The sequence below is a fragment of the Taeniopygia guttata genome, chromosome 26 (genome assembly GCF_048771995.1).
Source record: "Taeniopygia guttata chromosome 26, bTaeGut7.mat, whole genome shotgun sequence".
Taxonomy (NCBI): Eukaryota; Metazoa; Chordata; class Aves; order Passeriformes; family Estrildidae; genus Taeniopygia; species Taeniopygia guttata.
This window is the reverse complement of record NC_133051.1, coordinates 6,444,104-6,458,156: the sequence shown is the minus strand read 5'-3', so window position 1 is coordinate 6,458,156 and position 14,053 is coordinate 6,444,104. Positions and strand designations below refer to the sequence as shown.

At 45.6% G+C, this 14,053-nt stretch overlaps 1 protein-coding gene across 7 annotated transcripts in view; it reads left to right on the top strand.

Annotated features, from left to right (window-relative positions):
- SRGAP2 (SLIT-ROBO Rho GTPase activating protein 2) overlaps nucleotides 1-14,053 on the top strand; it is a 106,963-nt gene that overhangs the window by 49,632 nt on the left and 43,278 nt on the right. For 5 of the 7 annotated variants that reach the window (XM_030291812.4, XM_072918910.1, XM_041721312.2 and 2 more), the window contains 4 exons: nucleotides 3,367-3,429; nucleotides 6,701-6,916; nucleotides 8,128-8,256; nucleotides 13,540-13,764. In XM_030291812.4, coding sequence (XP_030147672.4) covers nucleotides 3,367-3,429; nucleotides 6,701-6,916; nucleotides 8,128-8,256; nucleotides 13,540-13,764 — 633 coding nt within the window. The remainder of the gene's footprint in view (nucleotides 1-3,366; nucleotides 3,430-6,700; nucleotides 6,917-8,127; nucleotides 8,257-13,539; nucleotides 13,765-14,053) is intronic. The other 2 variants (XR_012052050.1, XM_030291813.4) reach the window with 1 other exon arrangement.

The following is a 14,053-nucleotide window of genomic DNA, read 5'->3' as shown; positions in this document are numbered from 1 at the left end:
AAAATCTCTTACCTTGCTGTGTTACACATTCACCCTCCCGTGGCTCCAGCCCTTGCTGGCTGTCGCTGGGTTTATGGGGAAAGCACCTCAGGAAATGTTGATTTTGAAGCCATCCCATCTTTCTGTCAGGCTTGGGAGGACCTTGCTGGGGCTGGAGATGCGGGGCAGAAAATGTTGACAGCATTCCTGAGCTCTCCTCTCTATTATCCCCCCCAAATATTTGGAAGCTGAAGTCGTTAATGTTGGGTGGAATGCGGAACAGCCCCACAGTAGATCCCAAAAACATCTTGATTAAATTAGAGGGGAGGTGGAGGGGAGGAGGGCTGGAACAAAGAGGCTGTTGAGGAGCTGGCACGGCCCGTGCTGGGAATTTATGTTCCAGCCAGGGGTGGCAGAACCTCCAGCCCTGCACATGGTACAGATACACCCTGGAGTAACAAAGGAGTGTGTGTGTGTGCTCACAGCAGCCTCCTGGGCTGGGGAAACCTGCATCCCCAGCCTGGCAATCCTGCCACGTCCTGCTGGGCTTCCCTGGGTACTGCTGCTGCTTTCCTGGCGTGCAGGGGAAGGGAAGGGAATGGGTGTTCATCACCTCCCTGGTTTGGAGGGATGGGAATGGGTGTTCATCACTTTCCTGGTTTGGAGGGAAGGGAGTGGGTGTTCATCACCTCCCTGGTTTGGAGGGAAGGGAAGAGTGCTCATCACCTCCTTGGGTTGGAGGGAAGGGAAGAGTGCTCATCACCTCCCTGGCATGCAGAGGATGGGAAATCCTCCTCCTCCTCCTTCTCCTTCTCTTCCTCCTCATCCAGGGGAGGCAGCGAGGCTGTTGATGGGTTTGGAACACAAACGCTGTGAGGAACCCCGGAGGGAGCTGGGGGTGCTCAGCCTGGAGAAAAGGAGACTCAGGGGTGACCTTGTCACTCCCCACAGCTCCTGAAAGGTGGCTGTGCTCACCTGGGGCTGGGCTCTTTCTCCAGGAGCTGGCAGAACCAGAGCAGGGCCTCAGCTGCACCAAGGGAAATTTAGGTTGGATGTTAGGGAAAGGTTTTTCACAGAAAGAGTGATAAAGTGTGGGAAATGAATTTGTAGATAATCAGGCATTTACAGCATGGTGTGGCTAGAGCTGATAGGCCAAGAAGCACCTACAATATATTTAATTAGGAAATAGTTGGCTTCTGATTGTGATGGTGTGAATTATAACATCTGTATTGTCTCACCCTTCACACGAGACTGAAAATTGAATAAAAGTTTTTAAAACACCTCTCAGATGCCCCATCTCTGGGTCAGGAAAGGGCTTAATCCGACCATAAAGTTCTGGAATGTTCTGCCTGGGGAGGTGGTGGAGTCCCCACCCCTGGGTGTGTTTAACAAATCCCGGATGTGGCTCTGGGTGCCAGGGTTGAGTTGAGGTGTTGGGGCTGGGCTGGACTCGATGATCTCTCAGGTCTCTCCCAAGCTGGAGGTTCTGTGGAAGGTCTGTTTGACCCCTCACTGCCCAGCACAGGTGAGGAGCTGCCCCACTCCCGCCATCCTCAGGTGAGCAGGGAGCTCCTGGGCCGTGTCCCAAGGATGCTTTTCCAGGCAGAGCATCTCCCAAATCTGCAGGAGAAGGGTTTAACCTCATCAGATAAGAAGGACACACTATTTGTGGGGACACACACACCCCCAGCTCATTAGCGGAGCCAATTAATTAGTATTTTGTTGCACAAGCCCTTCCTCATGTTAAGGGAGGTACATATCGACTTGGTTGCAGGGACAGCCAGGAGTAGATCACAGTAAAGCTGATGAGAATATCTTTTATTATTGCCTTGTTTACAAAATTGATTGTTCTGCCTTTGCACAACACACAGAATAATAGAGAAAATACAGAACAATACAGAATTGGCTGCTGCAATAGCAGTTGATATCAAGACATTCACAACTGCCAGGACTTTGTTGTCTTTCCTTGGCATGGATTTTATTCATAATTCCGTGGCTTTTTCTGCCATGATGCTGGAATCTCTTGTGCCTGTATGGCAGTGGGGGCAGCAGCCTTTAATCTGCACTTTGAATTCCTTGGGAATTCAGGGAAATTCTCTTTGTGCATCACCTCCACCTCCCTCCACTGCACTGGAGCAACAACTTCTTCCTGACATCCAATCCTTTTTCCTCTGACTTTTCCAAGCAAACTCTTCTGCTTCCTCCAATATATTTTCATTTATCAGGGTCAGCCAGCTCAGCTTTTTTTCTCCTAGACATGTTTTTTTTTTGTGGAATCAGTGCAGGGAACAGTTTTACATTAACAGTGCTCATTGCACAGCTCTTGTTCTGATGTCCCCTGTGATCTGTCTTACCTTCATCCTAATGGAAGGGTTTTTTTCCAGCCCAGCAATCCAGCAGCTCCTTTCTTGAGAGCTCATTTGGAAGCACAGAGAGTTTTGTGTTTTGACAATTTGGCATCATCTTTACCCCTTCAACCCCAGTCTCCATTAAAATCATTTTAATCTGTCGTATAATTGACGCTTCAGTAATTTGTGCAGCAAATGAGCCATTTTTCAGTGCAAGAAATGAGCAAAATGGGCTGGAAGGAGCAGGGGTGAGAGGCAGATGATGGGGCCAGGCAGCTGCAGCAGCTCTGGAGAAAAGTTCAGTGCTCAGGGCATTGCAGGCAGTCCCTTCCACTGATCACCTCCACGGGGAGGAAGAGGCAGCCAGAGTGTAAAAATCCTCATTTCCCAACCCATGCAGCCAAAGGAGGAATCTGGATGTGTAGGATCAGCTTCCCAAGGTTGTTTATTTTCCCTTATCTAGAACATTCTTTCTCCGACCTGCTGAGCTCTGTCCAGCAGCTCGGCCATGGCATCTGTCTGCCCTCAGGGCGGTGTTTGCATTTTATACCAAAAACTATGTGTACTATATTTACAATAATGTGCCAATATTGATGATTTATGTTGGACAGTGTGTCTCTACCTTAAACCAACAATTTTCTTACTTTTCCCTTCTTTTTCTTTTTTTTTTTTTTTTAATTTTTCTGACTTTTCCTTCCCCCCCTTTCTCCCATTTTTTCTTTTTCTTTTTTTTCTTTTTTTCTTTTCTTTTTTATTTTTTCCTGACTTTTCCCCCTTTTTTTCCCTTTCCCCCCTTCCTTTTTTTCTTTTCCTTTTTTTTTCTTCTAATTTTTCCCCCCTTTTTTTTTTCTTTTCTTTTTTCTTTTTTTTCCCCTGACTGTGCCCATCTGAGATTCCACTTTATTAACACTCCTGGGTTGGGCACTGATTGGATTTACCAGTGGTTCTTAATTGGGCCTAAATTATTTGTGGATGCCCCGTGCTCACTTCCTCTGCAGCGTCTTCCTCAATTAACTTTCATTTCTCTGTTCTGTTGCAGAGCAAGGAAGTGGGACTGCAGCTCCAGGAGGACTTGATGAAAGTTTTGAATGAACTCTACACGGTAAATCATACTGATTTCTTGGCAGAAAGGAGAAGTGTTTCATTTCCCCCACCCAGGCTGAGAAAAGGCCGCAATCCCTGCTCTAAAGCTTCATAAATCCCATTTCTTCCCCTCTGTGCTCGTGTTGTTTCAGCTCTCTAAGTGTTGTCTCCCCCCAGATTTCACCATTTGTTGCTTTGCTGCAGTGATGGCTTAAAAAAGAGTCAGAGATAGAATAATTATTTCCAAATATGCCAAAAATCTTGGGGTTTGTGTGGTGCGAGCCTTCAGAGACACCCACTGAGCTTATTTGTCCCTCAGCTCCCAGCAGAACAGCCCCTTTTAGAAGGAGATTTTCCCTTTTAGAGGGAGGTTTTCCCTTTTAGAGGGAGATTTTCTCTTTTACAGGGAGGTTTTCCCTGTTAGAGGGAGGTTCTCCCTATTAGAGGGAGATTTCCCTTTTAGAAGGAGGTTTTCCCTTTTAGAGGGAGGTTTTCCCTTTTAGAGGGAGATTTTCACTTTTAAAGGGAGGTTTTCCCTTTTAGAAGGAGGTTTTCCCTTTTAGAGGGAGATTTTCTGTTTTAGAGGGAGGTTTTCCCTCTTAGAAGGAGGTTTTCCCTTTTAAAAGGAGTTTTTCCCTTTTGGAAGGAAGTTTTCCCTTTTAGAAGGAGATTTTCCCACCTCTGCTTTTTGCTTCTCACTAAATCCACTGGAGACACCAAAGAGAAGGAGGAGGAGGAGGGATGTGTCCCCAAGGCTCATGTGCTGCGTGGGGATTTTTCTTCTCCTCACACAGATGAATGGAAAAACCTCTTGCTTGATGAAAATTTTGCTGTTACTGAGCAAGTTCTCTCTTCTTTAAAAGCAGAACTCAGTGTTCAGTGGCTCAAAATGCCTTTTATTTTGTCCTTCCTTAGTGATTTGTTGGGTCATGACACTGAGATTTGTATTTTCTGGCCTTCCTCCTTCCAAAAGGTGACCCAGGGTTGTTTCTCAGGCCGTGGCATGTTGACCCTGTGGTGAAATTGGGGGTAAAAATCAGGTTTACAGAGTTTCAAGGGGTTCCCTGAAATTTCCTGTATCAGTAAAATGTATAGAGTGAATTGTTTCATTACAATTTCTTACAATTAGAGCCTCAAAGCCAAATATTTGGGCAAATCAGCACTCCAGAAATTGTTTTCTATTTGAGGGCACAATTGGCTCCATTTTTGAGTCCTGTCATGGATGGGATCCTAAGGAAGGTCATGAATCTGCTTCTAAAAACAGATTTTAGGAACAATTTCTGATCCAAGTTCAGCTGGCTCTGGATTGGAGTTTCATGGACTGAGGATCAATTCTGGGTGCCAGGCTCTGACAGGTCATTTTTAGACCCAAATAGTGAATTCTGCTAATTTCTCTACCCCTGGAAGGAAGAGCTTCCAGAATTTGCTGAACAAAGTGATGTAAGGTATTGATATTTTTAATGGCAATGCTGGGAATTTGAAATCTATTTATTCATTCCTTCTGCTGCAGAGCTCTAAATTGTCCCTTCATCAGAAAAGCTTTTCCTTTGCAAAAAGCCACTTCTGTTGGTGCTAAAAGATGTTATTTTGCTGCAATTAAAGCCACCCCACCAGTGATTAAATTTAGTGGCACTTTTAGAAATAATTCCACCTATTTTTTTGCTGGATGTGGCACTCAGGGCTCTGGTGACAAAGTGGGGATGAACCAAAGGTTGGATGATCCTGGAGGTCTTTCTCAATGATTCCCTAATTCCATATCCAGAGGATTGGCAGCATCCCTGCTTTTAGGCAAAATGGTGAAATCTTTACTTTCTCTACACAAATAAAACCCAGAGTGTTGTCTCTGTAATTTTTTTGTGCCATCTTGCCCTCATCAGTCACCAGTGTCCCCACACCAGAGCCTGTGGCTGCCAACGTGGCACAAAACCATTAAAAACCCACTAAAACTGGGATTTCTCCCTCTGCTTTTGCTCTCTGCCAGCTCTGCTCCGAGCAAGAGAGGAAAGGCAACTCCTTTGCATCCATTATTGTAATTATAAACGCCTGCTTCACAGTCTAAGCATCTGCAGGGGCTGGGAGTGCGGGTGTGTGAATTATTCAGGATGTTCTTTAGCACTGGCTGCAGTCACATTCCCTTTCATGTTTAAATCCAGTCTCTTTGAATGTGGGACCTCTGCTGATCACTGCAGAGGGGGAGCACGCAGCCCACTTAGGGAAAATTGTGTTATGTTCTGCTGCAAAATAGCTGTAAACGGGTTTTCATCTGAAATAAATCAGATTATTCACAAGTGGAGCCTTTATTGCTGCTGGAATGGTTGACTTCATGCAATTGTACTCTTTTTTTTTTTTTTGCCCCCTGTGAGTGTTGTATCTTGTTTGTTTTGGTGAGGGATTCAGATTGCTTTGCATTTATGGATGAAAAACCAGTTTAGATCTCATGTCCTTTGGTTCTGTTTGCTTAACACAAATCTAGACCTTAGTATCATGTGAAACAAATGGATTTTTGTGAATTTATCTATATTTACTAATAAATATATATCTATATTTAATATTTATATTTATGTAGATATTTACTAATAAAATCTATAGTAATTCTTGTAATTTATCTATATTATCTATATTTACTAATAAAAATCTATATTTACTAACAAAAATCTGCTATAATAGAAGTTCTCCATACAGCACAGGGTCCAGGTCTCCCTAAAGCCAAGAACCACACTTGTGTATTAATTTATTAATTTTTTTAATTTATAATTTTATAATTTGTTTATAATTTATAATTTTTAAATATTTTTTGATGGCATGGGATCCCAGAAGTACTTTTATGTCCCAAATTTGATTTGAACAAATGGCACCTGAGTGGCTCTTGCAGCCCCTGTGCTGAGTCTGGATTTCCATGCTGTGCTGTTCAAAGCTCTGATTCACCCAGATGAAAAGCTGCTCGGGCTCCCTTCAGAAACCTTACCTGCTGATGAAAAGCTCTCATTTTCCTGCCATATCATTTCCTTTGAACAGTCAAGGAGGCTGGATTAGTCTGCAGCCTGGTTTTTTTTTGGTTTTGTGCCTCCTTTACTGCCTTGTGCAATAAAGCACACGCCGAAGTCAAACCCAGCAGCAGCTGCAGAATCCCCCACTCTGATTTCAGACTCATTTTCAGAGCCCCACTCGCTCAGGCACCTCCTGCCCTGCTTTTCTGACGTGGCAAATTCCCCTGAGCCCTTCTTTTTTTCTGGTTCAGGTATTCCAGACCAGCAGCTGGGGCGCTGAGTGTTGGATTTTGTTGTCTGCAGGTGATGAAAACCTACCACATGTACAACGCCGACAGCATCAGTGCCCAGAGCAAGCTGAAGGAGGCAGAGAAGCAGGAGGAGAAGCAGATCGGGAAGTCAGTGAAGCAGGAGGACAAACAGACCCCACGTTCCCCCGACTCCACCTCCAACGTCAAGTTTGAGGAGAAACACGTCCGGAGGAGCTCTGTCAAAAAAATCGAGAAGATGAAGGAGAAGGTACTGGCAGGGTGCACAAGGAGCCACTGGTTCCCTCCTCAGAGCCAGTCTCACTCTTTTTTTATTAAAAGGTTTTGTTAACAGGCAGCTGAAGGGAAGGGAAAGTCAGCAGAAGTTTCCTCTAGCACAGGAGGGTGCAGTTTGTGTTATTCCGGGAATGGGGTGTGCAGAAAAATGGGGTGTGTACAAAAATGGGATATGCACAAACATGGGGTATGTAGAAAAATGGGATGTGTCCAAAAATGGGATGTGCAGAAAAATGGGATTTGCACAAAAAATGGGATGTACGCAGAAACGGGATATGTACAAAAATTGAATAGGCACAAAAATGGGGTGTGCAGAAAAATGGGATATGCACAAAAATGGGATATGCAGAAAAATGGGATATGCAGAAAAATGGGATGTACACAGAAACGGGATGCGCACAAAAATGGGGTATGCACAGAAATGGGATATGCACAAAAATGGGATATGCAGAAAAATGGGAGGTGCACAAAAATGGGATGTGCACAAAAATGGGATATGCAGAAAAATGGGGTGTGCAGGAAAGTGGGATGTCCCCAAAAATGGGGTATGCACAAAAATGAGGTGTGTACAAAAATGGGATATGCAGAAAAATGGGATGTGTACAGCCCAGAAAGCTGAAACCAGGTTAGAGTGGGAAAGCAGCAGCTGCCTGCTGGAATTCATGGTTCATGTGATTGTTTTTGTTCTCCAGAGCACCAGGCCTGTGCTCCAGGGAGCCCAGCAGCCCCAAACTGGCTCTGAGGGCAGAGCCAGTGGCCTCACTGGTGACTCCAGCAGTTCAGCTCTAAGGTTCAAGCCCACGGGAGGGAAGGAGTTATTTTTTGATGGATTTAGGCTCTGGAAGGACCAAGTTCAGGCCTTGGAAGAGAAGGGATGTCTGTAGCAACCCTCAGACCCGCTGGTGCTGCTGGAGCTGTGCCATAACCTCCTAAAGCCCCTTGTCCCTTCATTCCTCCTTTAATCTTCCTCATCCCACAGCCTCAAGCCTTTCAATCCTGTGTAGCAATGCTCAAACACATCTAAATAATTCATCTGCGTTTCAAGTCTTGGAGCCCTGGCAAAACTGGAATTCAAAGGGGCAAAATCTGTGCGAGCAGAGTAGGATTTGCTCAGTGTTCTCTGGTGTTACTCAGGGTGCTGCTCACCTCTTTTAATGCTATATTCTGGTTTTTGTTGTCTTTCAGCGCCAAGCAAAGTACACAGAGAACAGACTGAAGGCGATTAAGGCAAGGAATGAGTATCTGCTGGCCCTGGAAGCCACCAATGCCTCCGTGTTCAAGTACTACATCCATGACCTGTCTGATCTCATTGATGTAAGTGCTGCTGCTGGGGCCAGGAGCCTCCCACGCCCCTCTCCTCCCTCCCTCTGCACAGCTGGAAACCTCTGCACAGCTGGAAACCTCTGCACAGCTGGGCTGGGCAGCTCGGGGGGTGGCAGTGGCCTGATAATTGGTCCTGAAGCTGTCACAAGAGCTTTTCTCAGGTGGCCACCTCTGTTACAAACCAACTTTTCTCTCACTGGGAGGGAAAAGGAGGAGCTGCTTGGTTAAAGTGAAACTCAGCTTCAGTGTCACACTGCTGCCAATGACATTTTCATTGGACTATTTTAAGCAAACCCACAAGATTTTAACTCGGCAGCGTGTTTGAATAAAAGATTTTTAACTGTAGAAACAGTAGAAGGAATTTGGTAGGAGATAGGGAGTTCAGAGGTGTTTCTTAAAGCTGCTTTTAACTGGTTTGGGAAAAGTCATTGAATTATGGAATATTCTGTGTTGGATCCCACAGGGATCATCCAGTCCAGCTCCTGGCCCTGCCCAAGCACCCCAAAAGCCCAGCCTGTGCCTGAGGGTGCTGTCCAAGCACTGCTGGAGTTCTGGACGGTTTGGAGCAGTGCCCAGCACCCTCTGAGTGAAGAACCTTTCCCTGATCTCCATCGCAAACCTCCCTGACACAGCTCCAGCCCTTCCCTCAGATCCTTTCCCTGCCCACCAGGCCATATTTGAGTCTCCCCACCGTTCAGGGGGCAGCAATTCTGCTTTTGGTAAAACGCACCACAAAAAAAAAAATGAAAAACCCCAAAATTCTGATTTTTGAAAACTCAGCAGAGCCAGTCAGGAACCCTGAGGTCATTTCCAAGGATGGAGGCTCCCCTTCAGCCTGGCCATGCTGAGGGTGGGGCAGTGGCTCTGCTGGATCCTGTCCCCTCCCAAGGCCATCCCTTCTGGAAGCTGCAGAGCCTGGAGGGAGCTGCTGAGGAGGAGCAGGGAGTGATGAGCACAAGAGTCTCTAGACACAGGCAATAAAGAGCACTCAGATCTCTATTAATTACCCAGCTATTAGAATAACCAGCACTCTTTAGGATACATTTATTCAGCTGATGATAAACTCACATGGAGTGCTCTTGTGCCAGGTGTTGATTTAAACCTGTCCTTTGGAGGTCAGGGCTGTCACTGAGAGTGGGCTTGAAAAATGCTGCTATTCCCAAATGTCGTGGTTTGCAGGATTGCTGCTCTGCAGAGGCCTGGTTTGTTTATTCCTGCTGCCTTTTTGGGAGCCCTGTTTTGGTTAACGTTTGCTCAGCCTTAATTGCGTGGCCCTGGGTTTTTAACAAATTAGAACTCTGTATATATTTATATCAAAGCTACAAAATTGGGATTAATTTCAACAGCATCAGCCTGATGAAATTGTTTTAATTTTTTTCACCTAAAGCCCTGTCTCTCAAGTCTTCCCCCAAATGCTGCCTGGTCCAGTTGCCTGTTTTTGGTGTATTTTAATTAACCACAGGTAGCAAAGAGTCCACTTGGGTTTCACAAGCCCAGAATAATTTGTAAGCACAGAGCTGAGGTGTTTTCAGCAGGACAGGACAAACGTGGCCTACCCAGCCTGGGAAGGAAGGGCTGCTCTCCCTGGGCAGTCCCAGCTGTGTCTGGGGCATGGCAGAGCAAGAACCCAAATTCTGAATTCCAGGGATTTGTCTGTTCCTAGAGAGGAGCCCTCGTGGCTCTGGGTGAGTCCCTGCCCTTGGAGCATTCAATTTAACTCTACAGGCTCCCATCATCTTCAAAATAAAAGTGTTATCTGCTCCGTGCTCAGGCATGGAAAAATGTGGGACTTGTCTGGAAGCACGGGATGGAGTTCAGTTAAATCATTGTTAAGACACAGGGAAAATAGATTTATTAATGCCTTTGATCCTGAAGGATTGAAAATTAACAATTATAACCAGTGATGGTTATCTGAGCCGTCTGACTTGAATAAAAATGTGATTTTTAAGCCAGGCTGTAATGCCTTCCCTCGATCTAATCATTTGGTGATATTGAATTTTGAAATATAATATAAAAGTAATCTTCAAAGTTACTTACAAGGAGATTGTGTTAGGCAGACAGCATTAAAGTTTATGTTTAATGTCATGTTTATCCAGCACATTGTTCCCTCTGCAGTGTGCAGGGAAGGATAACAGGGAGTTAATTCTTTGTTGAGAGTTAAGAGCAATAAATTGTTTCTGCCATAGCTCAGTAGTTTTGAATTTCCTGACTTTGGGGACTGAGACAGCTCTTTGATGCTAATGAAATATTACAGTAATGGGGAAGTTTGCATTAACTCATATTTATAAAAGGGTCACTGGGACAGGATTGGAAAAAAGAAAAAAAAAAAAAAAAAAAAGATAAAAAGTGTGTGTGAATCTCAGAGCCTGCTTTGCTCCTCCAGGAGTAGGTGTTCCATGGCTGCTTACTCCAGGATCTCATCCTCCCCCTTCCATGTGTGAATTGCATTTTAAAACAAAGGGCTTTTTTCCCTTAAATCTTTCACTTTTGAGGCCTGTTTGAAAGCTAACTGGCAAAGGGTTAATCAGCTGTCATGTTGGGAAGTGAATTTGAATGAGTTATCATTAAATTCTTATAAAAAATTGATTTCCTTTGAGCACGGTTCCATCAAACATTTATACAACCCAGCAAAGGGATGGCAGGACTGGTGCATTTATAAACATGGAACACTGGACTTAAAAAAAAAAAACCCTTTAAAGTGGGGGAGTGGGCTGGGAAATGTTTTCTGTCAGTGGCCTCAATAGCAAATTCTGCCTGAGAGAGGTGGGCTGTGACACATTAACTCCCCTGTGGATTCCCAGTCCTCCCAGTGCATTTCTGGGGACACTGGGAGGACAAACTGGTCACACTGAGAGGGTGCACAAGTGCCTGTCCCACAGCAGGAATTGTCTCCAGGTCTGGGCTCTGCAGTTGAGGAATGACCAGGAGCTGCTGCAGAGGGTCCAGCAGAACCCACAAAGATTATTTGGGGTCTGGAGCATCTCCCTGGTGAGGACAGACTGGGAGGGCTGGGGCTGCTCAGGCTGGAGAGGGGGTCCCATCAATCCACAAAATGTCTCATCAATCCATAAAATATCCCATCAATCCATAAAATATCCCATCAGTCCATACCAGTCTCCCATCAATCCATAAAATATTCCATCAATCCATAAAATATCCCATCAATCCATAAAATATCCCATCAATCCATGCCAATCTCCCATCAGTCCATAAAATATCTCATCAATCCATAAAATATCCCATCAGCCATACCAAACTCCCATCAATCCATAATATAACCCATCAGTCCATGCCAATCTCCCATCAATCCATGCCAATCTCCCATCAATCCATACCAATCTCCCATCAGTCCATAAAATATCCCATCAATCCATGCCAATCTCCCATCAATCCATAAAATATCTCCTTAATTCATGCCAATCTCCCATTAATTCATACCAATCTCCCATTAATTCATGCCAATCTCCCATTAATCTGTGCCAATCTCCATCAGCCCACACCAGTCTCCCCAAGGATGTCAGGATGGTGCCAGGCTCTGTTCAGCCACAGGACAAGGAGTAATAAACTACAACCCAAGAACTTCCACCTCAACATCAGAAGAGCTTCTGGCCAGGAGGGTGGCAGAGCCCTGGAACGGCTGCCCAGGGAGATCCTGGAGTTTCCCTCTCTGCAGACACCCCAAACCCACCTGGACCTGTCCCTGTGTCACCTCCAGTGACCCTGCCTTGGCCTGGGTGATCTCCAGATCACCCCAAAAACTGCAGCCCCAAAAATTCTGTGAAAAGGAGTGAGTTCAGCTGTTCAGTCTGAGCTGATCCTGATCCTTGTCCCAATCCCATCTTTCCCCGAGGGCTGCAGGACCAGCCCTGCAGAGTGAGCAGGAGCTGTGAGTGCCTCCACACGTGCAGATTCTCAATCAAGCCTCTTTTGTTTTGCTTTTTGTTTTGCTTTTGGGTTGGTTTTGGTTTTGTTTGGTTTTTTTGCTTGGCTGGTTTTGCTCTTTTCTGATTGAATGTAAAGTCACTTAAATCTCTGCCTGCAACCCAACCAGCAACTGCAGCTCTTTTTCCAAGGCTTCACACCTGCCACAGCTTGTTTGGCACAAGAGCCTGGCTTCCAGCACTCTGTGGCAGGGATTCTGTGGGAGCAGGGAATGGTCCAGCAGTTTCTCTTCCCTCTCCCCCCACCCCTCCTCCTTTTCCCCCCCCTTTTTCCCCTCTGCGTTTGCAAACAATGACAGTGATGAGACCCAAATGATAGGCGAGGAGGAGTTTCCATGTGAATTTTGCTTACAGAGCAGCACAGCAATCAAGCAGATGGTCTCTTTCTTTCCTTTTTGGATATTCTCCTAGTGGATGGGATCTTGCTTATAATTCCAAGAAGGTGGGCTCCCTTCTTGCTCGGTTTATGAGATGGCTGAAAAATCCAGGCTGGTTCTGATCTCATGCTAATGAAAAGCTCCTTTTTTTTCTCCCTTCTGAAACATGAAAACTTGGCTCTGCAGCCGTGGTGGAAATGAAGCTGCTTGATTGTCTCCCAGTGACATCATCCCAGTGTCAGCCATAGCCAGGAAATTCTTGACCATAACCACTTCTTGCTTCAAAGATTTTTGCTCTTCTGTGTCAGCCCAGCAATGAAATCATCCCAACTGGTGGCTGCTGGGTTTTGGATGACTCTCTTTTCATGTCCAGGTCATGCTCCTCGTCCCTGCAGTACCCGGGATGAAGCAGTTTGCTGGAATTATGGAATTATTTGGGTGCAGATTGGCCTTTATAGATGATCCAAATCCTGTGTCTTGTCTCTCCAGTTGCACTTCAGTGCCTTGCTTTCCTCTTCCTTTGAATGATGTTATTTAAGGATTTTGGAGTGTTTTCATATGAACAAGACCCCTAAAAGTCGGGTTAGAATTTAAGGAAATCCACTGCCCTGCTGTTGAACTTGCCACTTCATTTTTGGATGAAACGAGTCTCTAGTACTACATGAAAAATGAGTCTCTAAATCCCCAGGAAAACTTCACAAAGTGTTATAATAGTTTAAGCTTCTCTTATAGTTTATAATTTAGGCTATATAATTACAACATGGTGATAAAATTTCCATGGGGTTACAGGCTGAGGTGCTCTGTGCACACAGTGAGAGATGTGGCACCTCCCTGCCACCCAGCAGAGGACAAAAACCCCACAACTCATTCCCCATTTACACAACTCCTGCCTGTTGGGAGTGTTCAGATTCCCATTCTGGAGCTTCATTCACCTGGAATTGTGTGTGTTTTTCCAGCAGTGCTGTGACCTGGGCTACCACGCCAGCCTGAACCGGGCGCTGAGGACGTTCCTGTCGGCCGAGCTGAACCTGGAGCAGTCCAAGCACGAGGGGCTGGATGCCATCGAGAACGCTGTGGAGAACCTGGATGCCAACAGTGACAAGCAGAGGCTGATGGAGATGTACAACAACGTCTTCTGCCCCCCCATGAAGTTTGAGTTCCAGCCACACATGGGGGACATGGTCAGTGTGGCTCCTTCCTGCAGCTCTGCCTGTTTGTCCCCCTCGGTTTTGGTTCCTTGACCCCCTCCAGGGCTGCCTGTTTGGCACACTGGGAGCCTTAAATTACCCTGAATACAAATTAAACTGCCCTGAATTCAAATCTCCCTTCAAGGCCCAACAAGAGATCCAGCAGCACTGGGATGTGCTTCCAGTGGAAATACAGATTATTCCAGGTTGGAGACACTCCTTCCACTAAATTCCCATCACTGCATTTTCCCAAGAGCTCTGCCTAGGAATGCAGCACATGGAA